Source organism: Arachis stenosperma, chromosome 6 (genome assembly GCF_014773155.1).
Source record: "Arachis stenosperma cultivar V10309 chromosome 6, arast.V10309.gnm1.PFL2, whole genome shotgun sequence".
NCBI lineage: Eukaryota > Viridiplantae > Streptophyta > Magnoliopsida > Fabales > Fabaceae > Arachis > Arachis stenosperma.
Window position 1 is genome coordinate 14,239,914 of NC_080382.1, and position 27,287 is coordinate 14,267,200.

The 27,287-nt window shown below is 33.5% G+C and overlaps 2 protein-coding genes across 2 annotated transcripts; one reads left to right on the top strand and one right to left on the bottom strand.

Moving 5' to 3' along the window:
- The first annotated feature begins 6,424 nt into the window (after positions 1–6,424).
- Positions 6,425–8,814, top strand: LOC130935423 (xylan glycosyltransferase MUCI21). Its single transcript, XM_057865163.1, has 3 exons — positions 6,425–6,861; positions 6,971–7,036; positions 7,273–8,814. Exons 1-3 carry the CDS (start codon positions 6,636–6,638, stop codon positions 8,607–8,609), a joined length of 1,629 nt encoding a protein of 542 aa, XP_057721146.1. The 5' UTR covers positions 6,425–6,635; the 3' UTR covers positions 8,610–8,814.
- A 1,705-nt stretch (positions 8,815–10,519) lies between these two features.
- LOC130935717 (kinesin-like protein KIN-14L) lies at positions 10,520–16,346 on the bottom strand. Its single transcript, XM_057865592.1, has 19 exons — positions 16,307–16,346; positions 16,111–16,209; positions 15,724–15,881; positions 15,422–15,568; positions 15,045–15,303; positions 14,773–14,876; positions 14,618–14,689; positions 14,294–14,401; positions 13,993–14,067; positions 13,707–13,788; positions 13,492–13,587; positions 13,220–13,393; positions 13,027–13,133; positions 12,522–12,862; positions 12,187–12,437; positions 11,911–12,074; positions 11,166–11,812; positions 10,871–11,046; positions 10,520–10,788 (listed from the first exon to the last, which is right to left on the bottom strand). Exons 2-19 carry the CDS (start codon positions 16,175–16,177, stop codon positions 10,721–10,723), a joined length of 3,096 nt encoding a protein of 1,031 aa, XP_057721575.1. The 5' UTR covers positions 16,178–16,209; positions 16,307–16,346; the 3' UTR covers positions 10,520–10,720.
- Positions 16,347–27,287: the final 10,941 nt, after the last annotated feature.

Genomic DNA, 27,287 nt, shown 5'->3' on the forward strand with positions numbered 1-27,287 from the left:
AGGATTTAGTATTTTTTTGGGCATGGGTTATTTTGTAATTTTTTACTAAAATCTAACTTCTCCCAATTCAACTTACAAGAAAATAAAGATAAAAATTAGATTTTTTGAATTATATTTATTTTGTTTTAGAAATAATATTTATAATTATAAAGACTTTAATGTCTGTGAATATAAAAATTATAATTTTTTTATGTTTTTAGAAATTATAAATGTATTAAAATAATTATAAAATTATATATATTATTTAATAGTTAATAAAAAAAAGAAAATTTAGTGAATTTAGTTCGCCAACCCGTAATTAAATAGAACGAGGTAAAATTTTAAGATTACGTGTGTGTTTGGATTGCAGTTTGTAAACAAGAGTTTGTACAAAACTGATTTTATAAAATTAATTTTGATAAAAAAGTATGTTTGAGTTAACGTGATTTATGTTTGGCAATCTTTATATCAAAATTGATTATAGTAAAATAAATGTTGTTTGAATTATACTACTCAAAATTATTTTTAGATAAAAAATTACTAAAAGAGACATCAATTTAAATAATTTTATATATATATATGCAAAATCAGAACACTAACAAAAATAATATAAAAAATAGTTATCATATAAATAAAATAAATACAACAAAAAAATAAAAATATGAAAGAGAGTACTATAAATTTTATAATGTCAAATAAAAAGAAAATATTCTATAATTTTTTTAGTACTGTTAGTACTCTTTAATTTAGTATTATTTTGGATTATAAATTTTCATTATTTATGACTTTATTGTTACTTATAATTAATTTTTTATTTATTTTGTCTTTTTTTATAGAATTATAATTTATATTATACAAAATTTTGATAATAAACGTAGTATATAATAATTACAATCACAAATCTTACAAAGTCAGAATAAAATAAAAAAATTAATACAAAACAAAAATAGAGTACATCAAAGAACAGAAAACATACAGATAAAAAATAATAAAAATTTCATAAAATCAACAACATATATCATATGAACAAAAAAATACAATAAAAAGTAAATAAAATTCGTATGAATAAAATCAAATAAAAAATAAAAAAATTTTATACACAATATAAATATAATGTAGTAAAGAATAGAAAAAAAAAAGAATTCATATGAACAAAAAAAATAATAAAAATATCATAAAAAAATTCAACATTTGTCATATGAATAAAAGAAATACAATAAAATAAATAAAAAATCATATGAACAAAGGCGAACAAAAAAAAAAAAAAGATTTCATAAAAAAATATACATATAAAAAATAGTATAGTAAATGATAAAAAAAAACTTATAAAAACATAACATGAGAAATCAGAACACTACACAAATAATATAAAAATATTTATCATATAAATAAAAAATATAAGTAAAAAATACAATAAAAAACATAAAAATTAAAATATGAAAATGAGTATTAAAAATAATTTAAAAATTAAAATATTCAATTTGTCAGTGATTAAAACAAATCTGAACTATTTTAATGAAAAAAATTGGAACGAAGAATTATGAAGAAATAGGAAGAACTATAAAAAAATAGAAGAAAATGAAGGGTAAGATTGGTAAAAAGGAAATAAAATTTTCACCTAATTTTCTAAATGAAATGGAGAAGTTACAAATTTTAGCTTCTCCTGAACGTGCGTTCAAAAGTAGAATCAATTCTGCGTTTAGGAAGATAAAAATGGCCAAACATAAAAGTGAAACCTTCAAGAAGTTCAAACGCACTTCTCTCCTCCCTAACATGTTTGCCAAAAACACCCTACCTCATTAGAAGAACTTTTAGGGAGACAAATTTCTCAGCTTGCCACCCCTATACTATGCCTTGGAGGTTGAGTTAAACTCCAAAGTGGTCCTTGAGATTCACAAAATGCACCGATTTAATCCCTGGCTTCCCAATTGCACTAATTACGTCTTCCAGGTTCCAAAAAATACATCAACGTAGTCCCTCTTGAATTTTTCGTTCATATTTCTTGCCGGCGGGAGTGACGTGGCGAATGATTGCCACGTTGGAGACCCAAGCCATCATCCCCAACTCTAAAGTTGCCGTCCCCTTCTGTTCGTGTTGGCCGAGCAACTTCTTACCCTCCTCGCCATGATGCTCGTAGTTCTTGCCTATTACGGTGCTTCTCGCGGTCTTTCTGTGTTGCTTTGCTTCTCGCTGTTCTCGCCGAAATTCTAGTAGGTGAGTCCTCTCTTTGATGTGTTCTTGCTGCGTTGTATTCGTTTGTTAATTTGCTTAATTGATTTCTTAATTTTTTTTTGTTTTTGTTCTTCCGTCATTGAATTTTTTTCACCTTCCATCTCCTTGGTTGCAGGAAGCCACATGGAGAGGCGACACAAATTAAAGACAGAGAAGAAGGATCATATTGATTTGGCATAGAATTTTCAGAATTCTCAATTACATCCGCAGACACACAACGTGTTCCAAACTAAATTCACAACAAAGTATTGCAAATTTGTTATCAATATCGTATCTCTAGCTAGAAAAATCGAAAGAGGCCTATCATCAAGCTCATAGTTCATCGATATTACAAATTTCACAGCTAATAATCTCCAACCTCAGCAAGCTAAATCGTTAAGCCACCGAAAATTGGAGGCCATGGCGGCCTCAACATTCTCCCGCAGAAGCGGTGGAACATTTACAACTACGAGAATAGGAAAAAGGTCCGCCGTGACGAAGAGCAAGCCGCCAGAGACGAGCAGATCAAGCATGACGAGGTCAGAAAGCGCGACGCCGAGTTTCACCTCGAGTGCCTCCACACCGCCAAGGGTTTGGCTCCTCTCGTTAAGGCCAAGGCAGAGGAAAAAAAGTGGGAGGAAGAAGAAGAACCGGAATTAAAAAATCGGGTGACAACAGACACATTAACTTGTTCGAGGGGATTAAGATTTTCGATCCTAGACGAGAAACCGAGAAGAGGAAGGAGTTGTTAGGGGAAAGGGAAGGGTGGAAGAAGGAGAAGAGGATGAAGAAAGAAGAAGGGAAGTCCTCGAGGGTGGTGGTGGGTCCCGAGGATGAGAAGTATAGGTTAGGGTATGGGATAGCAAGGAAGGGTGTGAAGATACCTTGGTATCTTGAGATTCGTAATGGCACCAATGAGAAGCACAGTGGGGATGATAGTGATGGGGAAGTAAAGAATGAGAACAAGAAGAAGAATGGGAGGAAGACTTTGGAGGAGTTGAGGGAAGAGAGGTTGAATAGGGAGAAGCGCGAGAAGGAGCGGAAGAGGAATGATTGCCAATACAACGACATTTCTCATTCTCCAGCGTGGCAATTATTCACCACGTCACTCCTATCGGCAAGCAATATGAACGGAAAATTTGAGAGAGACCACGTTGATGCATTTTTTATAATCTGATGTAATTAGTGCAATTGAAAAGTCAAGAACTAAATCGATGCATTTTGTGAATCTGACCACTTTGAGTTTAACTCCTTAGAAGTTACATTTCACAGCATTTTCTTAATTCAAATAATATATAATTTAGTTTGACATATTAACGACATAAAAATTTTATATGAAAATGAGTTAACTTTTATTAATATAATAATATATAATTTATTATCTGTATAATTTTTTTATGTTGATAGTAAATAAAAATGAAATCCTTAAAATAAAAAATCATATTTTTTCTCTCTCACGAACAAGTGATTAGATTCACTTCACCACAGAAGTTCATAATAATGTATGTCAATGTCTATGTCATAATATAAAATGGCGCGGACTCATATAAAAATAACGTTAATCGGTACCCTATGTCGGGTAAAGTATTCTTTAGCTTTGTGTCAAATTTTAATTTAATTTTTAATATTTTATTTTAATTTTTAATTTTTTGAAATAGATATAATATTATTTTATAATTAAATTTAATATAAATAATTAATATATTTAAGAATGAATATAATATTTTATTTTAGTATATAAATAAAGTTAATTCACTAATCATTATTATTAATATAAATTTTTTTTATTAATTATTCAAATTAAATTTAACAATAAAATAATATTAACAGGTCAATGTAGACGTAATTATGTTAGGCCAAAACCCCTTTGGTACCTGTCATAACTCGTAATTACTCAAACGATATAAACAAATTGGAAGGGTATAGAAGAATCTATATAGGAGAGAGTGAGAGACTATAATATTTAAAGTATATAAAGGATCGGAGTTTCATGAATTTAAATGAAAATAGAGTAATTAAAAATAAATAATAGTCCTATTCATGATAAGAAATAGAAGATTGAGTGCTGGAATTGAAGTAGATTATTGACGACCATTGATGGTTGTTGTTAATCAGTTTAGTCAAATGATCGTCATATATTTGGATCATTAAATTAATAATATACGTGTTGGACTTGGAATATTTTCTAATAAATATATATCAAGAAGAATTAATTCTGAAGATAATCATGGTGGCGATGACTAAGTTCAATTTGGAAGAAAAGAATATCAAAAATAATGACAGGAATACATACAGCCTTTCTCACGCCACAAAAGACGCGTAAAGTAATAATATGACAACTTAAAATTATATTCATGTGAAAATAATAATTAAAATATAAATATATGCATGTTAAATAATTTTAATTAAATATATTTAATTATTTGAAAAGTTTTGACTATTACCTTAATGGCTTAATGTGAATAATATATATATGGGTACATATATATAATAAATCTGGCTATTTCTTTAAAATATTTGAGATTGGTTTAATTTTCTTTTATTAATCCCATAAGGATTTGGTTAAGATTATTATCAATAAAAATTTAAAATTTTTGTATTTTAATAAAAACATAAATTCATATAAAAATTTGAATTTATAATTTTACTATATACTCTAAAAATATATTTTATCTAAACTTATCTTATAATACAAATTATTTTTAATTTACAATATACATAAAAATATTATTTATATAAAAATAATTTCATAAAAATAATAATTAAAATATTAAATAATTTAATATATTTAATTAAACTGTTCAATTTAAAATATTTTAAAATTTTTTATTAATAATAAATTTATCATATATATTCTTAAGATATGTGTTAACTAAATTTTTATTTTTATATAAAAATATTTTGATCTGAATAATTCCCTATCCATAAGCATAAGAATGTGACAGAGTGAGAAAACAGTGCGCGTAAGAGGCAGCGCCAACCAGATTCGTGCGCGTAACATTGACGTGGCCGTTGCCCAACTTGACTCTCTCTTCCCCCAATTAGTAACTAATCTAATCTAATTCATCACCATAACAAAATTAACTAATTAAGCCTTAAGCTTCTTCCCTTTTTTTTTTTTGAATAAAGGTAGTGTGTTTATAATTGTTATTTTTAATAAACAAATATGTTTGACAGAAAAAATCCTAACTTTTATTATTTATTTAATACACAATTGTTAATTTTGATGTATTTGAGTTTTACATAATTATATAATTAATTTATGTAATTTGAATAATTTTTTAAATAATATATTTGAAAAATTTTATAAAAATATTTTATACTATATTTATAACTTCATAGATAAATACGAGCAATACTAGAGGCCAGCAATTTTGGTATTTTGTAACTATTAATTAGCCATTAATAATGTTTTTAATGGTGTGAAATTATATCCAACGATAAAAAATCACTCACTCTTCTTTTAATGATTAAGTGTTGGCCAGAAAATATAAAAATTGCTGGTCCTAAATTTTTTCGATAAATAAATATAAAAATACGTAATTACTCATAAGTTATAGATGATTTTCATATAAATACAAACTCTTCCTTAAAATAAAAATACTAAATATAGATAAGTATTATGTCTATAAGATATTATATATTCTACCACTTATAGAATTTGGAAAAAAACTTTAGATGTGAAAACAATGTTACATAATCAATAAAATTTATTATTTTTAGTTAATAATTAATTATTAATATTTAAAAATATCAGTTAAAAATATAGTATTAGACTATTAAATTAAATAAATTAGACTACTAATTAAAAAATACTAACCAATATATATTAAAAAAAAAAGAAAACTTCAATGTTACAACATATATTTTTTAGAGTTTAAATAGAAACAGAAAAAAAGCATGCACATAAACAGAATAGGCTAAAAAATTTGGATATAAAAGTAGAATGAGTGTTATGTCTTAAAGTGATAATTTTTGGTATTTTTTAAAACTATGAAAAGTATACCAAATCAAACTCTCTAATTTATGTTTAAAAAATTTAAAAAATTTGGGGTAGACAAATCTAATAATCCGAATATAAAAATCGTACAGTCTAATTTTTTATTTAAAATCGAATGGTTTGATTTATATTCCATAAATTAAATCATCACACATTTTACAAAAATAGCACAATAAATTACAATTTAACATAAACAGAGTTTGAGTTCCCGAAGCAAATGAAACATCAGAGTCATTTTCTTTGCCACCTTCGGAGGAGCCTTCATTCCACGCTTTCTCCTATTCTTTCCTTTGATTTCTCTTCCTCCTTCTTCTTCTTCTTATTCTTCTTCTTCTTCATTTCCATCAACAAAAAGAAACTCTCACAACAGAAAACAGAGCCCTCTCTGTTTTTGAAGCTTTCTCTTTTTCCCTCCCTCCTTTGATTCAATTCTCAGAACAAAGACATGGTTCACTACCACAGGTACCATCAACCCAGAAAAGCTTCAGACCCCATTATCACAAAAGATGAAGAATCACAACAGAACCTTGTCATGGATTGTTCAACCTCTTCTTACTACAAGAGAACAAGGCCCAAGTTGCTCTCTTTCCTCTTCCTCATCACTTTCCTCTCTTGCTGCTATGTCCTTGCACCACTCTTCCTTCCCCCTTCTTTCACCTTCTCTCTCCTCTGTAAGCAACTCCTCTTTTCACTCTCATACACTTGTGCCTTCTTATTACAACATGGGACTTCGTTTTTGACATCTTTTATGTTGTTGTTTTGGTTTGCTTTGGTTTTCAGACTCTCCTGCAACCGAAAATGATGCTCTTGTTGTAAATGATTCTATGTGTTCTTCAGTTTCAAGTGGTAATTCTTCTTATTACCCCCTTTTCTTCTTTTTCAATTTTCAATTTCCATTTTTTCCTTTTTAGAAGCATATTGCATGGGTATAAATGAAAAGGGGTTTGATATGATAGCTTTATGCATTTTATAACCTGGGAAAGTAATGATTTTTATGTGTTTTAACCGCACAAATTCTTGTGATTGTTATTAAACTTGATGATGAACAGTTAAAGTTTAATTTGGTGTTTTCATTTATGCAGGAACTATATGCTGTGATAGAACTGGTTATAGGTCTGATATATGTTTGATGAAAGGAGACATTAGAACACACTCCCCTTCCTCTTCAATCTTCCTCTACAACTCAGGAATCATCAACAATGTTTCAAGGAATGTTGGAGCTGAAAAAGGCAAAGGGGATCAGATACTTCAGCACGAAAGGATTAGGCCTTATACTCGAAAATGGGAGAAGAGTGTAATGGAGACCATTGATGAGCTAAGCCTCATCTCAAAGAGAGTGAATTTTGGTAATTCAGGCCATGGTTGTGATGTCAAACATGATGTCCCGGCCGTGTTCTTCTCGAATGGGGGCTATACCGGCAATGTGTACCACGAATTCAACGATGGAATCATTCCTTTGTACATTACCTCCCAGCATTTCAACAAGAAGGTTGTGTTTGTGATCCTTGAATATCACAATTGGTGGATCACCAAGTATGGAGACATTCTTTCTCACCTTTCGGATTATCCGGCCATCGATTTTAGAGGAGACAACAGGACTCATTGCTTCCCTGAAGCCATTGTTGGCCTTAGAATCCATGATGAGCTCACGGTGGATTCGGCTTTGATGCAAAGGAACAAGAGCATTGTTGACTTTAGAAACCTTCTTGATAAGGCCTATTGGCCGCGGATTCATGGATTGATTCAAGATGAAGAAAGGGAAGCACAAGAAAAGTTAAGAAAACAATTGTCTTCATCCCCATCATCAGAATCGGAACCAGAATCAGAATCTCCAAAGAAACAAGAGTACATAATTAAGCAAAAAGTACAAGAGAATCCATTGAAGAAACCCAAGTTAATTATTCTCTCTAGAGACAAATCAAGAGCCATAACAAATGAAAATTCTATGGTTAAAATGGCTGAGGAAATCGGCTTTGAAGTCGAAGTCTTGAAGCCAGACAGAACAACAGAATTGGCCAAGATTTATAGGTCACTGAATGCAAGTGATGTGATGATCGGCGTCCACGGCGCAGCAATGACACATTTCTTGTTCTTGAGGCCTGGCTCAGTGTTCATTCAAGTTGTTCCTCTTGGGACAACTTGGGCTGCAGAAACATATTATGGTGAACCTGCAAGAAAACTTGGTTTGAAGTACATTGGCTATGAAATTCAGATTAGAGAGAGCTCTTTGTATGAGAAGTATGATAAGAATGATCCTGTTCTAAGGGACCCCGAAAGCATCACAAAGAAAGGTTGGGAATTCACAAAGAAGATTTATCTTGATAGCCAAAATGTTGTGTTGGACCTCAGAAGATTCAGAAAAAGGTTGCAGCATGCTTATGAGTACATAGTCTCCAAATCAAATCACAGGACAGAGTAAAATTTTCAATTTATTCTTTTGTTTCATTTTACTTCTCTATGTTCATTCTTTGATATGTGGGAGGAAAGAAAGATTACATTTTTTTTTAGTATTGAGCATGTTGTACAGCAAAATACTTAAAAATGAATTATAGAATGTGTAAGTATAAGAGCAACAACTTTCCTTTTTGATGTGAATAAATTAAGGATTTAATTTGTGAATTTAATTTTGATACATTGTCATCGTAAAGTAGTTTTATACATGCATCTAATTACATAACGTCGCATAGTAAAAATAACTACTTTTTACAGTAATCGTGGGAATGCACGAAACACTTTTTAGTATCTTACACAAATATTTGACTAAACTGTTCAACACTTTTTAAGTTGGTACATAATTTGGTGTACAACAATTAAACTGATAACCCTACAATTTGCTTAAATTCTATGGAGAGGTTGAAGTTGTTTGTGCAGTTTGCCCAACCAATGGTTAGGTATAGATTGAAAAGTTCCATAGCAGGTTCTTTATTTATTTATTTATTTTCTGTAAAATTTAATCCCTTAATTTTACATATATAAATATATGAAACTTCTGGAATGAAGTTGAGGTTGCATCATTGAGGTGTGAGGTAATTAATTGGGGAATGACATTCCATGTTGCTGTGGGTCTAATTTCTTTGGTAACAACACATGTTACAATGTGACTTCAGAACTGACCCCTGCATGTTCTATTGTTCTTTATAAAATTATTATTGCTTTTATCTTATTTATTTTTAGTGTAATAACATTTTGTTATTATGAAATGGAAAAGGATGTAGTTCTCAGTTATAGATCTAAATAAAAGATGTAAATAGAAGCAACTTTATTATTGGAATAATGATATAGAGGGTTGTGGCAATTCTAGTGTAAGAGTAGTGTGGGGAAGGTTAACCTCGAGGGTTGTGTAGTGCATGTGAATAAACTCCATGATTGCAGTTCTTATGCGAGTATGAAGTATTGAAGTACAGATTCAATGGGGACCACTAACGGTTATGATTAATGGTTTATGAACCATCCATCAACCACACTGCATGTATTGTCTCAACCAGCACAACCTTTGTGCCAATTCGTCAGAACAAACAGTACCTTTCAAAATTGATTCTCTCCCGTGAAGATTTTTCACAAATTAGTTTCTATTTCAAAGAGTAATTGGTGTAATGTACTAATATTGTTGGTTATAAATTATTTAAAATAATTACGATTTTTCGCTAAGTAAACAATAAAAAATCTGAATAATGGAAATAATAAGCTAAAAAAATGTTATATTATAATGATATATTTGAAAGTTTTGTTAAAAAAGGACTGACAAATGGAAGAGTTTAATGAATATCAATGAAATGAGTTAAAAGGACTTTTCGTTTAGCATGGATTTTCTTTTCACAAGTGGTAAAAGGCAACATGTTTACATATAGGTATTTCACCTATATTAAAATTTTTTATTATATTACGTCTACACTAAAATTAACCATAAATATAAAATATATATTAAATATAAATACATGTTAAAAATAAATTAAATCACATGTATTTATACATAAATATATTAGTAGCTAATTTTAGTGTACCAAAAATATTTTTGTAAAATTTTTTATCTAAATTTTTACCTCATTGTAAAATGTTATGTGTTGAATTTTACTATTGATTGAGAAAGTGAAGTCAAATATAAAATCTACAAAAATATCTAACGAATGAACTCAAAACCGTATACAAAGTAAGTTGACCGTGAGTATTTTTTTTATATATGAATTAATATTTATAATACTTTTTGTGTAGTTTTTTTTTGTATGATCATCTTATATTTTATTTTGTATTAATCACATTTAATACAAAAATATATATACAAAAAACATAAAAAGGGTGTGATTACATATAACTGCACGAGAACAGAACAAAAGCTGTATTTATTTATTTTTTCTTTTTCTTTTCCAAAAATTTGTATTTGTTTTTCATGATCCTAGTTTCATAATTACAAAAATATTTCTAAACACCAAATTTGAAAAAACAAAATCCACTAAATTGGATGCTTGGAGCTGCTGGTGTTTCTTTGAGTCAAAGCAACCACCCCAGCATTGATATTTGGCTCTTGAAGTCTTCCTACAACCACCGTTTTGAGCTCTTCGCCGCTGCCGGAGGAGGTGTTCTAGCATTTCTCTCCTTCTCATCTAAACATAACCTTGTACTTAGTATGATGAAATTGCAAAGCATATTAATAGAAAAATGGCAGCTCTATAGGTTTTAACTTACATGGTACCGGCTTCCCTCCAAGCGAAGATCTGCGATTCGGCCCGGATCCATGAATCCCAGTTAGTGATTGCCTCCTCTGTGTCCTTTCTACAGCTGTAACCGATGATCTTACATCATTTGCATGGCTAGCACCCTTGATTGGAGACTTTACTTCAACCAAATTCTGTTGTTGGTTCCTGCAATTCACATTCAAAGATTGACACTCTTTTTTATAGAGTAGCCATAATAATAGACATGCTTAAAAAACAACAATGCCTGCTACACACGCACACGCGCACGCACGACACGCACATACCTCTTTTCAGGGCCATTAATAAGTTTTCCGATTGTTCTCAAGGATCTTCTCAAGGAACCTTTTCCATTGGTGCTACTTATTCCCTTTGTTGTCTGCATAACACTATGCACATCATTGAAATCTGGCATTGTTGGTTCCGGCGTCTGAGGTAGTACAAGAGGATGAATTTTGATCCCTTCATCTACTTTTATCAGTCTCTTTTGGTAGGTCATGCTTGTAGGACTTCGCGGAGCTTTGGCCTGCGAATCTGGCCTGGACATTCCATTGCTGAAGTGTCCATAAAGCTTTGATGCAGCTTCTGGATCTTGTGGTGGACGATATTTCTGCACAAGCACAGACTCATACTGTAAAGTCTTGCTAACATCGGATGACGCACTGTCTTTCTTGATGTTGCTCTTGGAGCCTTCCAAACTCAATCTTCTCGAACGAGGTACAAACGAAGGCGATTTACATGCAGCTTTATCCTTATCCTCAGGATTCAATGATTTTTCGCCCTTCGCTGTGTTGCAATTCTCAATACTGAGTCTTCTAGAACGCAATGGAGTTTTCATGGTTGGTTTCTCTGATGGAGTGTATGGTTCTTTGGGTCTGCTGAACACTGATTTCTGAGCTTCCTTGTTTGCCAATGCCAGCTTAAGATTCTCAACCTAAACACATAAAGAGGGAAAACCAGTTTAGTTTGACTTCATTCGAGTTTCAGCAACCTATGATACTAGCTTTCTTGTGGCTTAAGGTATATCATTACCTGTTCTTTAAGTTGCATAATTTCACTGGTTTCTTTGTTCATACGTGCTACCCCAAGTTCCACAGTTGAAACGCGCTGAGCGAACTTTAGAGTACTCGTTGTTTCACCAAAGGAATCTGCTTCCGGACTCACATGAGCAAACATCAAGGTTTTGGCATGACCACCTAATGCAGAAAATGTCCAAGAAAAAATTAAAGAAACTTTCTCTATAAGGTTAAAGAATTAAAGATAGAATCTTGTGGAATAGAATTCAAGATAGAATTCAATAGCGTGTACCTAAGGAGTCCTGCAAAAGAAGTGTGAGTTTGCTATTTCTATATGGAATGTGAGAATTCTTTTGAGCTAGTGCTGTGATCACATCTCCCAAACAAGAAAGAGACTTGTTAATGAATTGTGCTTCCTTTAGTCTTTCCCCTGTGACTTCTGACTTGTCTACTCGTTCACTTCCGGCAAGGTCTACCAAATGCAGACAACTGCGAATGGTGTTACCGGATGTATCTTTTCCGTGAACATGCACGGTGAGTACACTGAATTAAACAACCTTTATTATCAGTGTCTGCATTAAACATTTAAATTCAAGTTATAGGGTCTGAAAATATTTTAAAAATTACCTGTGGGAACGACTACTCCTATTGTTCAGTGCAGTGGAACTGACAGCACGGTTGACCTCACCGAGTTTCATGAGGGTCAGAACATCAGTTGTAGATGTCACAGGACGCAATGTAGCATCAGGAAGACTCAATCCATCATCATTGCAGCTCCTAATCTCTAATTTATTATCTGTTTTGTCCTCAGCAAGTAGGTCTCTAACTTGTTCATTGTAAATCTCGACCATTTGAACATAAATGTCATATGTCATAATGTCTTTCCTGTTATTAGACATTCGAAACAAATCGTTAAGAGCGAGATAATTGATCCCCATATCCTTAGAGGTTCCACCTGATGGACCACTCTGCCAAAAGAAAGAAGAAACAAAAAATATTAGATGGATATATAATTGGTTTAAGTTTGCATATATAGTAAGCAGACATTGCTTGTTATTCCATTGGTCTGTGTCCGCGTTAATTAATATATGGAAGAACCAATGCAATGTGTATCATACTTCTTTTATCTTACCATGGTGTATGTCTTCCCAGATCCAGTTTGACCATATGCGAAAATACAAACATTATATCCATCCATCACGGATCTAATTAACGGCTGAGTGTCCTTAAACACCTCATCTGTGTACAAAGTTAGAATAAATGTCAATAAAATGATGTAAAAGAGAGGGAGGGAAAATTTCTGTAATCAGCATGTGGAACTCTACCTTGGCCAGCCTTTGGACCAAAAACCCGATTGAACTGAAAAAGTTTCCTTCCATCTTTCAATGTTTTGGATGGATCTAAAATGAATAGAGAACCATCCTCCCCAATGAAATCAATAATATTCTTGGATTCAGCCTGGAATGAGGGTCTGATTCTGCAGTAAACTCGAATATTACCTATGATTTGGATTTGAAGAGTTTGACAAAATTAACTTTGGTCAATAATATATAAAGAGAAAGTGACCATTAATTAAATAAGCAATTAAAAGTTCAACCTTTCAGATCTTGAACCATGTTAAATAATTTCCTATTCTCTTCTACTACTCTGTTATATCCACCAGCTTTAGTTGCCATATCCTCTACTTGACTCCCTGAATTCATAAACCAGTATTTCATCTCAATAATTATATAAAAAACAAATAAACAAGGGAATCCTTTTACAACCAATCAGAACAATGAAAGAAAACCAGTATTTCATGGCTATTCATACCGAGTTCATTAAAAAAACTCTGAACTTGTGATTGCATGTCCTCAAAATCATTCTTGATTTTCAACTTTAAAGCCTTGAGATCCTGAAAAAACACAGGATGTTACAAGCATTATCACAGTGAATGCAGAAAACCACTCAATCTTCTGTAGTATTTAATGTATGTTAGAATGGGAAGGTAGTAATGTCGATGTAATCTATTAAATTGTTTCTACCTTAACTCATCAATAATTAAAATTTCTAGTTAGAGCACAAATGATGCAACAGTTAAAGATTTACAAATGTCTACCTGAAGTTCTTTTTCTTGCAATGCTAAGAGATGCTTCGGATTGCAAATGCACTTTCCAGTGCAACCTCTATTACACTGTGAGATGCACAATGGAAGCATCAGAATCCAAGTTTAAGACATTTTATATTGAATTGGTAATAGTACCACAGTATTAATGATGTAAATGTTGATCAAAAACAATATTCGGGTGAGCACATTAACATATTAACATATAAAGATACCAATATTGCAAAATTTTATGTAAATACTACATTAGGCAATTATTCTAAATATTCTAAATTAATATTTCACAGAAAGGTACCTTTGAACTTTCAGGCACTAATGAAGCATCTGATAATGGAGGAGTGGAAGTGCAACAATGAGGTACGCTACTTCTTTCTTTTGTAGAATCATTTAGTGGCGTTGGCAGCTGTGTTTTAGTCAAGGAGATATTTTGTTAAATATCATTGCAATTGCAAAGATAGAAAATATTAACAAATAGAACATGAAAGCACTTTCTTAATATGACCAAAACAAATCTAGAGTTACAGAATTTTGATCCCCAAGGATGATTGTTTTCTAATACTTATGTATATCTCACAATTTTTAGCATTGATAAATGATCATCTCAAAGACTCAGACTAACCTCAGAGGATTTCGTCGGTAGCTTTACCCCACAAAAGTTTGTCATGATTTGCTTAAATAGTTTTACAGGATCCTACAAGCAAAGATTAAAACAATTATGAGGGGGATAAAAAAGCTCAATTGTGTTGAGGAGATAATTTAAACTAAAATCGTTACCATATTTTCATTACGAAGAGATGCAGCAAAGTTCCCATCCATATTTTCTTTGGCTTCCAAGACGCGATCAACCAGTAGCTTCACAAGTAGTTCTACATTTTCCTCTGCATCCAGTAGAGTTATTTGAAAGAATGAAATTATATGAGTACGAATGCTTTGTAATCACTTTCAATAGCAGTTTTTTTATCACTTGCAACCAAAACAATATATTTTATATCAGCACAGGATGCAAAATTATATACCAATACATGAGCAAGACTAAGTGATCAAACCTTCTCGTTTCTGAAAATTACTCTCAACAGAATGCACTTTTTCCCATGTGGCAGACAAATCCAATCGCTTACATGCATCGGAGGGAAACGCAGCCGTGGCTCTCGAATGAATTCTACTGGCTGACTGCATAAGTAATGGAGATCTTAAGTGCCTGTTGGAGGATCCATTCTCACTGTTTGTCTTCTTCAACTCTTGAAGTGCTTTAAGTGATAGAATGCAATCAACAACTTTTGATGCTGATCCCATATCTACACTATCCTGAAAATAATAAATAACTAGCAAGTTTACACATGCATAAGCAAGTTTACAAAAACAAGCAATATTGGCATGCAGTTGGACATGCATATCAAAGATGTATAATCTTTAAATAAATTACCCTTTCAAGATCAGAAGCTTCAAAAGCTGGAAGCTTTAGTTCTTCTGCAGCATCGAGAAAGTTCCGAACGTTTTCGAAGTACTGGAAAGCCGGTAATGGCTGGGAATCCCAGGTAAATGATTGCGAAGCAACCGGATTATCCACAACCTTAAAAAACAATCCCATCCAAAAAAGATGAGATAATATGCCCAATATCCATAAATAACAATTGTGCAAACTGCAAAACTCAAATTTCCCAATTTGAACCAATCAATTTAATACTAAAATGCAACCATATATTAGATTAGATTAGATTGAAGTACCTTAGGGACTGATCCTGGATAAATCTTGTTGATGACTTTGCAAAGAATGAGACCATTTCTCAAGCAAGAAATGAGTTCTCTCTCTGAAGGCTGTTTGGATATACCAAGAGGACCAACTTGGCTTTCTAACCACTGTGTTGCCTCATAGCGTCTCCAAGCTGTTCAATTTTTCATAACAGATAGATTCTTTCAGAATAAAACATCAATCAATAGCAAAGTGAAGAGCTTGGTGCAAAATTTCATGTGTATTTTTACATATGGAATTGTACCCAAAAGCAAATGGGAAAAAAAAAGGAAAAACCGTTACCATCACCAATCGAATAGACATAACAAGTACGCAACTTGGAACACAAAACCAAAAGAAACAATGTGATCGAACAAACTAACCTGCTTCTTCAGCTTTTCTTGAAGCCATGTTGATATCATGAACCCTACTTCTTAAGCAATTCTCCATTTTCTTCTTCTTCTTCTTCAGAATCTTGTCTCCTGCAATGTTTCGTGCAGAGAATAAAAGACTGAGACAGTGACAAAGGAAAATAGAAAAATGATTAAAAAACAAAAAGAAGCATTTTTCTTCAAGAACCTGAAAGTAGAAACCAAAGTTGAAGGAAAAAAATGAAAACTTTTTGACGTGGGTGTTCAGTAAAATTACAAAGAAACCATAAAAATGAAGAGAGATGATCAGATTAATGGGACAGTGTTTTTGGCTTTTGGTTCGGACTATCGTGCTTAGCTTCGGATTCCGAACCTGAAAGGTACGGAATCGTAACGTTACATTTCGCTGATTTTGAATTCAAATCAGAAGGCCACGTTATTGGGGTCAGCGAGCATTTCCAACCGTTAGTTCTTCATACTGAGTCAACTGATCCTACGGTTGGGATTTGTTTTATTGGGAAAATACTTGTTCTGAAAATCAGCCCATTATATTTATGAGTTTAATTTAATTTTGATGCACTAATTTAAACGTTTTATATAGTCAGTTTAATTATATTCATTTTTCTTAAATGATTATTCATATAAAACATAACTAATATAAATAATAATTATTTTTATTATATAATATTATTTAATTGAATATACATATAAAATTATCTTATAATAATAATAATGAATCAAAATTAAATTCATTTATATGTGAAAATGGAAATTAATAAATACTTAGAGATTTTTGTGGGTTAAATTGTTTAATAAACTTAGCATTATTTAGTCATAAACAATTCTTTGGAATCTTTAAAGTTTTGACATGAATTTACTAATAACAGAGGAAAAATATTTTGACTGATTGACCAATCAAGCTCATTCATAATTATATATATATATATATATATATATATATATATATATATATATATATATAAATAAGGTAAAATCAGATTTTTTTTTCTTTCCCTCTTATAAAACTATAAAACTATGAAACTATATACTTTAAAACTTAGGAGAGTGATATTATGGCTCAAGAATTTTAATATAGGAAGTAAAGTGGTGTTTTGACTAAAAATGGAGAAATATTGTGTTTTACCCAATAGTAAATTCATGTTCAACACATAGGGGCGTGTTGACTGCGACGAGTGTCAGGTGAGATGACGTGGTGCAAGTTGAATGGGACACAGTGGCATCACGTGGGGCGTGCTAACCTAGCACGTGGGGGCGTGATGATGACGTGGCGGAGCAAGAATTGACCATGTAGGCATTACGTGGGGGTGTGATGATGACGTGGCAGAAGATGAATGGGCCGCGCAGCACCACGTAGGGGCGTGCTGATGTAGCACGTGGGGCGTGATGATGACGTGGCGGAGCTTGATTGGTACACCTGGGCATCACGTGGGGACGTGATGACGTGGCACGTGAGGGCGTCCTGACACGTGACAGGACGTGATTCGCCTGAGGCAATCAAAACGTGGGACGTGGTGAATGCTACTCTCTATATAAGGCAGTGCTCGGGTTCATTTTCATTCTGAAGAAGTGCGTGAGTGTTCTTTGAGTGTGTTTCTGGTGTAATGGAGGGTACCGCAAACTTGGTAGTGTATCGCGACGTTGAGATAATATGTAATACTCATGAGGGAGTGAGGTTTGTGTGCCAGAATCCGTTTTTGTTTGTGGTTCCATGCACCATGATGTTTATGGAACTTCAGAATGGTCTCTATCAAAGCATGGAGAACGGTACATTAATGAGAGTGAGTAAAATTCTGTACCGGAATTCGGTTGTAGTTTTTGGTGGTCTAATACAGTTTGATACCATGCCAATCACTGACGAAGTGACTATGCATAATATGTTTCAAATTCACCGGCAGACTCAGATGCGACAACCACAGATTGAGCTGTATGTTGAGTTTGAAACTGTATAGGTGGAAGGGATTCAAAATGACTTAGAGGTGGAGGATGATAGAGCTGCAGTGTACGAGAGAATGAATAGTGACAGCGAAGATGACTTCGAAGCCACTTATGAAGCCGGCGACAAAGACGAGGATGGTGATGTGGGAGTTGAGACAACAGCTGATAATGTAGTGGTTCACCCCTCGATCAGTCAACCGATGAATGTGCCACCTTTTATGCGTGAGTTGGATCTCGACGCCATGCATGCACCGGAGTTTCTGGAATATTCAAACATAGGTACGTGATGACCGAATAATATGTTATCTTTAATATATACTTTGGATTGATTAATAAACGATGATGGGCACTTTCTGTAGGCGTTGCTGATCCAGAGGACGAAGAGTTCCGGATTGGAATGGAATACAATTCTAGAAAGTCGGTCATGGCAGCAATTAGAAGTTACACTATCACTAGAGGAGTTGATTACGACGTGTATGAGTCTGAGCCACAGACGTTCTATGCAAAATGCAAGATGTATGGGCGTGGGTGCGACTGGCTTATCCGAGCCAGCTCGATACGGAAAAAAGGTTGTTGGGAGATACGCAGATACAACGGTAGGCACACGTGCACAACGGGAGTGATTTTACAGGATCATTCCAAGTTGGACTCGGACACAGTTGCTGAGGCTATAAGGCTATTGGTCGAGACTGACCCGTCCATAAAGGTGAAAACTATAATAGCCGAAGTCCAGTCAAGGTTCAACTATACCATCAATTACCGAAAGGTTTGGTTGGCAAACCAGAAGTCCATAGCAAAAGTTTTCGGTGATTGAGAGGAGAGTTACCAAGCCTTGCCGTGGTGGCTCTCGGTTATGATTCAGAAGATGCCTGGGTCAGTTGTCCAGATAGAAACACGCCCACTCTACAATGGGAATGAAGAGGCGCAAGGGGTAAAAATACTTCATCGAGTATTTTGGAGTTTCAATTCATGCGTTAGGGCATTCAGACATTGCAAGCCCCTAGTTCAGGTTGACGGAACACACCTATATGGAAAGTACAAAGGTACACTTCTGGTCGCTGTTGCACAGGATGGGAACCAGAATATTGTGTCTATCGCTTTTGCATTGGTGGAAGGGGAGACAGCTGATGCGTGGCACTTCTTTCTAAGGAATCTGTGAATGCATGTTGTCAGAAAAGATGGTGTGGGTATGATCTCGGACCGGCATGAGTCAATTCGGGCAACAGTAAATCGTTCCGAAGGTGACTAGCAACCTCCAAGAGCATGGTGGATGTTTTGTATAAGGTGCATCAGCAGCAACTTCCTACGAGCATTCAAAGTCCATCACTTGCAAAAGCTTGTAGTCAATATTGGGTATTCACACACATCAAGATGTCCATGTAACTCGCCGGGTATGATCATTCCTTCGTACGACCGCCACTCAAACTGCCACAGATAATTCGAATGTCATAACCCTAACATTAATGTCTGGATCTAGGATTCATTAGAACCATAAATATTTACCTCATGCATGTAGTCTATATCATGCCTAAATGTCACAACGGTCTTCTCTAACCACGCTGTGCTCTGTTCCGAATGACTCCACCTGAAACATGATATAGTGAAAAAATTTACGTAAGTAACCGTAACTGAAACATGCATAATGAATATAATCTCCGACAAGAACCATAAATATTTACCTCATGGCAACTGGTATCTCAGCAGGTGGAAGGATATGTCTCGGTACCCCATGCCCAAACAAACAACAGATTAAGAGGGCCATCCATCTCCTTCATATCATATCATGATGCACGGCATATTGCTCTGCAAAGATGCGCGAGACATGCTGTACCCCAACTATAAGTATGGATCTGCTCGAAATTGCGAAGCAATGGTAGATACATCGCATGGGCGTATGCGGTCGACTTAGCTGTGAATAGGGTCGACCCTAACATACAGAAAATTTGACATCTCACGTATCTCCTTATGGACTCTTCAGTGTCCAACGGCTCCTCATCTCTGATACATCGAACCCAACCAAACTTTATATAGGATTTCGAATTACGACTGAGCACCGGTTCACGTCCGAATATTGCCATGCTCTGACTCTGAACGAAATCACTACTACTATCAGTCCATCCACTCACAGGCTCTCCATCAATTGGTAAGCCAAATATATGTGCGACATCTTCCAATGTCACTGTAACCTCACCCACCGACAACACAAAAGTGTGAGTCTCCGGCCTCCACCTTTCAACCAGAACAGCTAACAACAAGTGAGATCCTCTTATCATCCCAATCCTAGATACGTGGTAGAATCCGGTGGCATATAAGTAGTTTTCGACCCTCGGGTTCCAACTCTGTGGCGGATCTAGTTTACGCACCAATAAAATTCTGTTGGGTTGTATCAACAAAATTATATTTGTTATATTACTTATAAATATTCATTTATTAATAAACAAATATTAATAAATGGATTTATAAAATGTATGTGATCACTTCAATTGATAATATTATTTAGATATTTATTTATTTTAATATTTTATTTGTTAGAAGTGCATTACCATAGTTAAAATAATTTTTTTTCGTGCATCAACATATATTTCTCTAATATTATTAATAACAACGTATATATTTTTTTAATATTTATTTATTTATTACTTTAACAATTATGTATTAAATTTTTGAATATGTTCGACATACATATTTATTTATAGAATGTATATTATTTATTTTACTATAGTATTATTTTTATATTTTTATCATAGAGAAATATATTTTTCTAAAAAATTTTTAGTATGTCGTATAGAATAGTATAATATAATATATATTCTATTTTAATATTTTTATAACAGAAAATTAATTTAAAATTAACAAAAAAATTATATTTAAACATATTAAATAACAAAAAAAAAACAAAAATTAAAATACACAAAAAAATATAATTTACCAACTTACATAGATTGGATGATCCAAATAATTTATAATATGTTCCTTCGGAGCTTTATAATTACGAACCATTCTTTAAAATAAACACAAAATAATATTTTTTTCTTCCTATTTTTCACCCTTTCTCCTTCACGGTGAAGCAGCAGCAAGCCTTCCGAAGGGCAAGCCCCCTTCCCCTGCCTCTCACTAACACTTTCTTTCTCATTGTAGTTGAAGGCTTGCTGTTTATATAGAGCAAGAACGCACCACACTTGCTGTTTACCGGGGTGAGGCTTGTCCCTTGCATGCCAGCAGCTCCAGCACGCCCCCCGTGGTGCATCGGGACTCCGCGACGCCAGGTTCACCACGCCCCTACGTGGTGCCAGAACCTGCATGCTGGCCGCGTCACCTCGCCCTTGCGTGGTGCGGACACGTTACACCGTAGCAGGGTCACCACGCCCCTGCGTGTTGACCGGTAGGTAAATCCCCATCCTCCAATATTCTCCCAAAACACCAACTTCTTTTCCATAACAAAAATAATTTCTGTGATATTATTACTCCTATAATAATTAATAATGCTTCTTCGTGTACTTTTTGTTTTCAAAAAATTCACTCATTCTCATTTATTGTATTTTTCATAAAAAAAAAGATAATTTTTTATCATGAAAATAATTTGATAATAAAATATAATAGAAGTAGGGGTGTGCATGGGCCGGGTGAAACCGGGTTTAATGTGACTCAGATCCGACTCGAAATATATACCGAGCCTATTTGTTAGACCCGAACCCAGCCCTAGACCCGATGAAACCTATACACTTTCGGGCCACGATTATACCGGGTGAAAACCGGGCTACATTATATGGAAGGAACCCTTTTCTTGAAGAGCTCGAAAGACAGTTAAAGAATGAATTAGAGAGTATTTTGAACCAAGAAGAAATCCATTGGCTCCAAAAGTCAAGACAACAATGGATAGTGGAGGGTGATAGAAACACGAAGTACTACCATACTAAGACAACAATTAGAAGACGAAAAAATAGAGTGGTAAAGCTGAGAAGACAGGATGGTGTATGGTGTGAAGATCAAGAAGAACTAAAGAACATGACAGTAGACTATTACAAGAATCTTTACGAAGAAGAGCAACAATTCAGGCCTGAACTCCCCATCTTTTCTACCTTTTCAGATATTGACGAACAAGCTCGGACTCAAATTTTGAAGCTCCCTGACAAAAGTGATATTGAAAAAGCCCTCTTCAAGATAGGCTCCCTTAAGGCCCCAGCGGAAGATGGCATGCCAGCTTTCTTTTATAAGGAGAACTGGAGTCTTGTCAAAGAATCCTTATGCCAGTTTATATCCAGCATGTGGAGAAATCCCAGCATGATTAAGGAGGTAAATCAGAGTTTTTTGGCTCTTATCCCTAAGGTAAACCAACCTGAATTTATCACTCAATTTCGCCCCATTGCTCTATGTAATGTAGTATATAAATGCCTCACAAAAATTCTAGTTGAAAAGATAAAACCATTCTTGAATGAAAACATCGCTCCAAACCAATCTAGTTTTATACCTAAGAGATTAATACATGATAATATATATAATCATAGCAAAGGAAATGGTCCATGACATGAAAAGAATGAAGGGTCGAAAGAAATTCATGGCTATAAAATTCGACTTTGAGAAGGCTTATGACCGGTTGAATTGGAACTATGTGGAAAGGTGCTTAATAGAATTTGGGATTCCTGGCCAAGTTACAAATATCATCAAAAGCTGCATAGCTTCGGTCACTTATCAAATTCTTTGGAATGGTTCTAAAACAAAGCTTTTCCACCCAACTCGGAAAATCCGTCAAGGAGACCCCCTTTCTCCATATTTGTTTGTCATTGCTATGGACAAACTCTCCCCATTCATAGAAGAAAGGGTGGATAGGGGAGAATGGTTGCCAATGAAAGCAGGCAGAGATGGGCCACACATATCGCATCCCTTTTTTGCGGACGATCTACTCATCTTTGCGGAGGCATCAACAGATCAATTACAAATTATTAACTCAACTCTTGAGGCTTTTTGTGAAGCATCGGGTCTAAAAGTTAATAAAGAAAAAACTGCTATCTATTTCTCCAAGAGCACAGATCATAGATTAAGGGAAATCATTTGTAATAGTAGTGGATACAAAGAGGTGAGTTGCTTAGGAAGATATTTGGGGGCGATGTTTACTAATGGTAGAAGCAAGAAGGAGAATTTCAAGAACATATTAGAAAGAGTGCAAGGAAAAATGAAGGGATGGAAAGCCAGTTGTCTGTCATTTGTAGGAAGAATAACCCTAGCTAAATCGGTGATGAGCGCTTTTTTGAATTTTGATATGTTGCACAGCAAAATTCCAAAAGGTATATGCCAGCAGATTGAGAAACTTTAGAGAAAATTCATATGGGGAGAAGAAGAGAATACCAGGAAAATACATGCGGTAAGCTGGGAATTATTATGCAAAGAACAACTGAAGGGAGGAATGGATTTCAGAAAGTTAACCATCATGAATGAAGCTTTCATTATGAAAGTCTTTTGGAGAATTCTCACTGAACCAAACTCTTTATGGACCAGAGTCTTGATAAGTAAGTATGGGAGAGGGATGAATTTGGTGGAGCAATTTCAAACACATAGAGCCAATTTGAAACTCTGGAAAGAGTTGGCAAAAGTATGGGAAAGGGTGCTACATAACTCATCCTACTCTATTGGTAACGGCAAAAGAACTAATTTTTGGACACATAGGTGGTTACAGGGGGAAACAGAATCTCTCTCACAACATACAATTATTCAATTACAAGACAGTCAACAACAAGAAACTGTAGCAGATTACGTTGAAAATAATGGCAATTGAAATTTTCAAAAGCTGAGTACATACCTCCCTGATCATATTGTAAGTAAAATTTGAGCGATACCACCACCATCAGAGGAATTTGGAGAAGATAAAATCCTCTGGAGCCTGAGTAGAGATGGGGACTTCTCAGTTACAACAGCCTACAAAAGCATCACAAGCACAGAATAAGACCTAGATGCAGTATGGGAAATAATTTGGGGCTGGAAAGGACCCCAACATATAAAATGTTTCATGTGGCTCGCCGTGCATAACAAACTTCTAACTGCGAAGAGAAGACAAAGAATTATGGGAACAATACCTTATTGTCATAGATGTGTTGAAATGGAAGAAACCCTTTTACATGCGCTTCGTGACTGTTCAGCAGCATCGCGGGTTTGGGCTAGATTAATCCATCCCTCAAAAATTGAAAGCTTCTTTAGAGCTCCCTTCAACACTTGGCTAAGGTGGAACCTCACCTCCGAGCTAAGTAACAAACCAAATGACCCTTGGATGGATATCTTCATGGTGGGATGTTGGTGGATCTGGAAGTGGCGAAACACAAAGGTGTTCAATCCAATAGTGAGCAGACCCCCAAGTCTTCATCAGCTTATAGCTAACTATGTTGAGGAGATTCGCACATCCTTCAAAAAAGAAAGCCTCTTGAATACCGGCCCAACCAGATTTTAAGTGAACATAAAATAGAAATTGCCTCCACGAGGATGGGTAAAATTGAATTCAGATGGGGCGTCAGCAGGGAACCCTGGTCCGGCTGGATGTGGTGGAGTTGTGAGAGACGAGAATGGGCGATGGATTGCAGGTTTCATGGGGAATATAGGGACATGTTCAGCATATCAAGTGGAGCTTTGGGGAGTGTATTATGGTCTCAAAACGTTGTGGGAGTTGGAATTCAGAAAGGCTATGGTAGAGTTGGATTCTAAGACGGTGATAGAAGTTCTTGATGAAAAAAACAAAGCAAAAAATCATCCAAATAGTCTAATAAAGAGAATTTATTCTCTTATCAATAGAGAATGGCAACTCCAATTCAGCCATACATACAGGGAAGGGAACCGTGTGGCTGACTGCTTAGCTAAGCTAAGTACAGAAAGAGAACCTGGTTACCATTTTGTGGATCTGCCTTTTGGTATCCTTAGAATGATTGTTGATGATGATACTAGAGGGGTTGTTTTACCCCGCATAGTTACAGTGTAGTCCCTTTTGCTTCTTGGACTTCATGTCCCGTTTAAAGTACCAAAAAAAAAACATTTCATTACCTTGATACCTTCTAATAAGTTAGCATGTGAAAATATCCAAATTTCTAAGACTCCAACCATTATTTGACATGGTAAAATTTACTTAGAAAAATATAACAAGAACCAACTCTTCTCTAAAATTAAAGCATAACCATAATCAATACTAATATTATCTAATAACACCAAATATTTAAATCAATACAAATAACATAATATTATGCATTAGTCTAAAATCTTATGCATTTTAAACATAAAATATTAACTTATAGTTTTAGAATAACTAATAATACAAAATATTAAGGTTTACAATACTTAAACTCCACGTAAGAATAGCCATCATCCATCACTAATAACACAAAATATTAATTGTGTATGACAACCGGACCACCGGGCCGACTTCGGGTGACCCAAGTCATGGTCTGGACCCGACCCGAAATAATGATCGGGTCTATTTTTGAGACCCTTACCCGGCCATAGACCCGATGAAATCACACCAAATTAGCCCCTAAAGTGTTCGGAGACGGGCCGGATCTTTGGGTTGTGCCGGGCCATGCACACCTCTAAATAGAAGAGTGACATTGTCAATTAATGAATGATAATATTTACTAAAAATTAACTTATAATATGTGTATATAATTATATATATTATTATGAAAAAATTAATATAATATATTTCATAAAACTATAATTTATACTTTATTTTGGTGAATGAATTTGGAATTTTTTAATATTGATTTACTGGCAAATAAGGATTAAGACTGCATTTAGTTTTAAAACAAAACATTGAGAATAAAATATATAGACAGAAATATATAAATTAGTATTCTTATATTTTGTTTGATGATAAATTAGAATAAATTATGAAGTCTAATTTATTATTATTATTTTATTTAATAAATTTAAAAAATATAATAATAATTATAAAAAATTAATAAGAATAAAAATTAAAAATAAATTTTACTTTTTATTAGTGTTTCTGATTTTTTGAATATAATGTCTCTATCTGTATCTTATCTCTATTAAATACGATTTTATATTTTTGTATTTTTGTTTTGTGTTTGTTTTATGCCTATAAACAAACATAGCCTAATATTCATATATTATAAGTTTTAAGATTATCCTAAAAAGAAATGCTGATGAATCCTAAATATAAGCTTTTGTTTCTTATTAGTTTAATTAAAAACCAATTATAGAGTGCTTTATTTTTTTACGATTATACTACGTGAACACTAAAATTAGTCAAAAAATCAATTATTTTAAAATATAAATACATATTAAAAATAAATTAAATTACACGTATATTTATATACAAATACATTGATGACTTTTGGTGTACGAGTAGTATTTTTTATTGTTCTTAATAAAAAAGTACTTATTTATTTCGATAAAAGAAATAAAAAGTACTATTAATGACAATAAAATACTATTTCGATATAAGACTTATATGAGAAGTTCAAACTATTTTTTATATATTAGTATTTAGTATTTTATCACCGTATAAGTATAATTTTGAAAGCAATTATAATAAACATTAAATACTATTAATGACAATAATGTTGGGTCGCTTCAAATAATACTTTTAAACCAAGAATTAACTTTGGAAACAAAAAAAAAGAATATCGCTAAAGATAACAAATAAAAATGACAGATTACAAAAAATAATAACGTAGATCTAGGGTGTCTATGAATTTTTAAAGGAAAATGTAGTCGTTGTCGTTGTTATTATTATTTGATATTTGATAGGATTGTTAATATTATTATAGTTACATTAACATAATATTAGTGATTGATTGATATATAAAATCAGTTGCGACCTAGTACAGTGATTAAGTGAAGGGTGATCATCATATCATATAAAATATATCGAATTCATAGTTATGGTTATAGTTATGTAGTTACAATTAAGATAAATAATACTATCTTAATGTTGTTTTGAGGCAACCAAGCTTCCTAAAAGGAGCATGAATTTGATATAATCTAATTGTTACAATAGTGATGTGATTAAGAAGTTGACAATTATTTTTTTTTTTTTTGGTTTATATTATTTTTTTGATTGGTTGCCTACAAAATCTTCTAATCTAAAGAGGGATACACAGATGTCTTTAAGCAGACGAGTGTGAGTTGATTATAATCTAATTTTTGTTTCTCTAAGAGTTCTTGTAATGGTTTTGGTTAGAGCTAGCCCATTGGGCTTCATTAGGCTAGCCTATTGGGCTTTCATTCTTTGGTTAAAA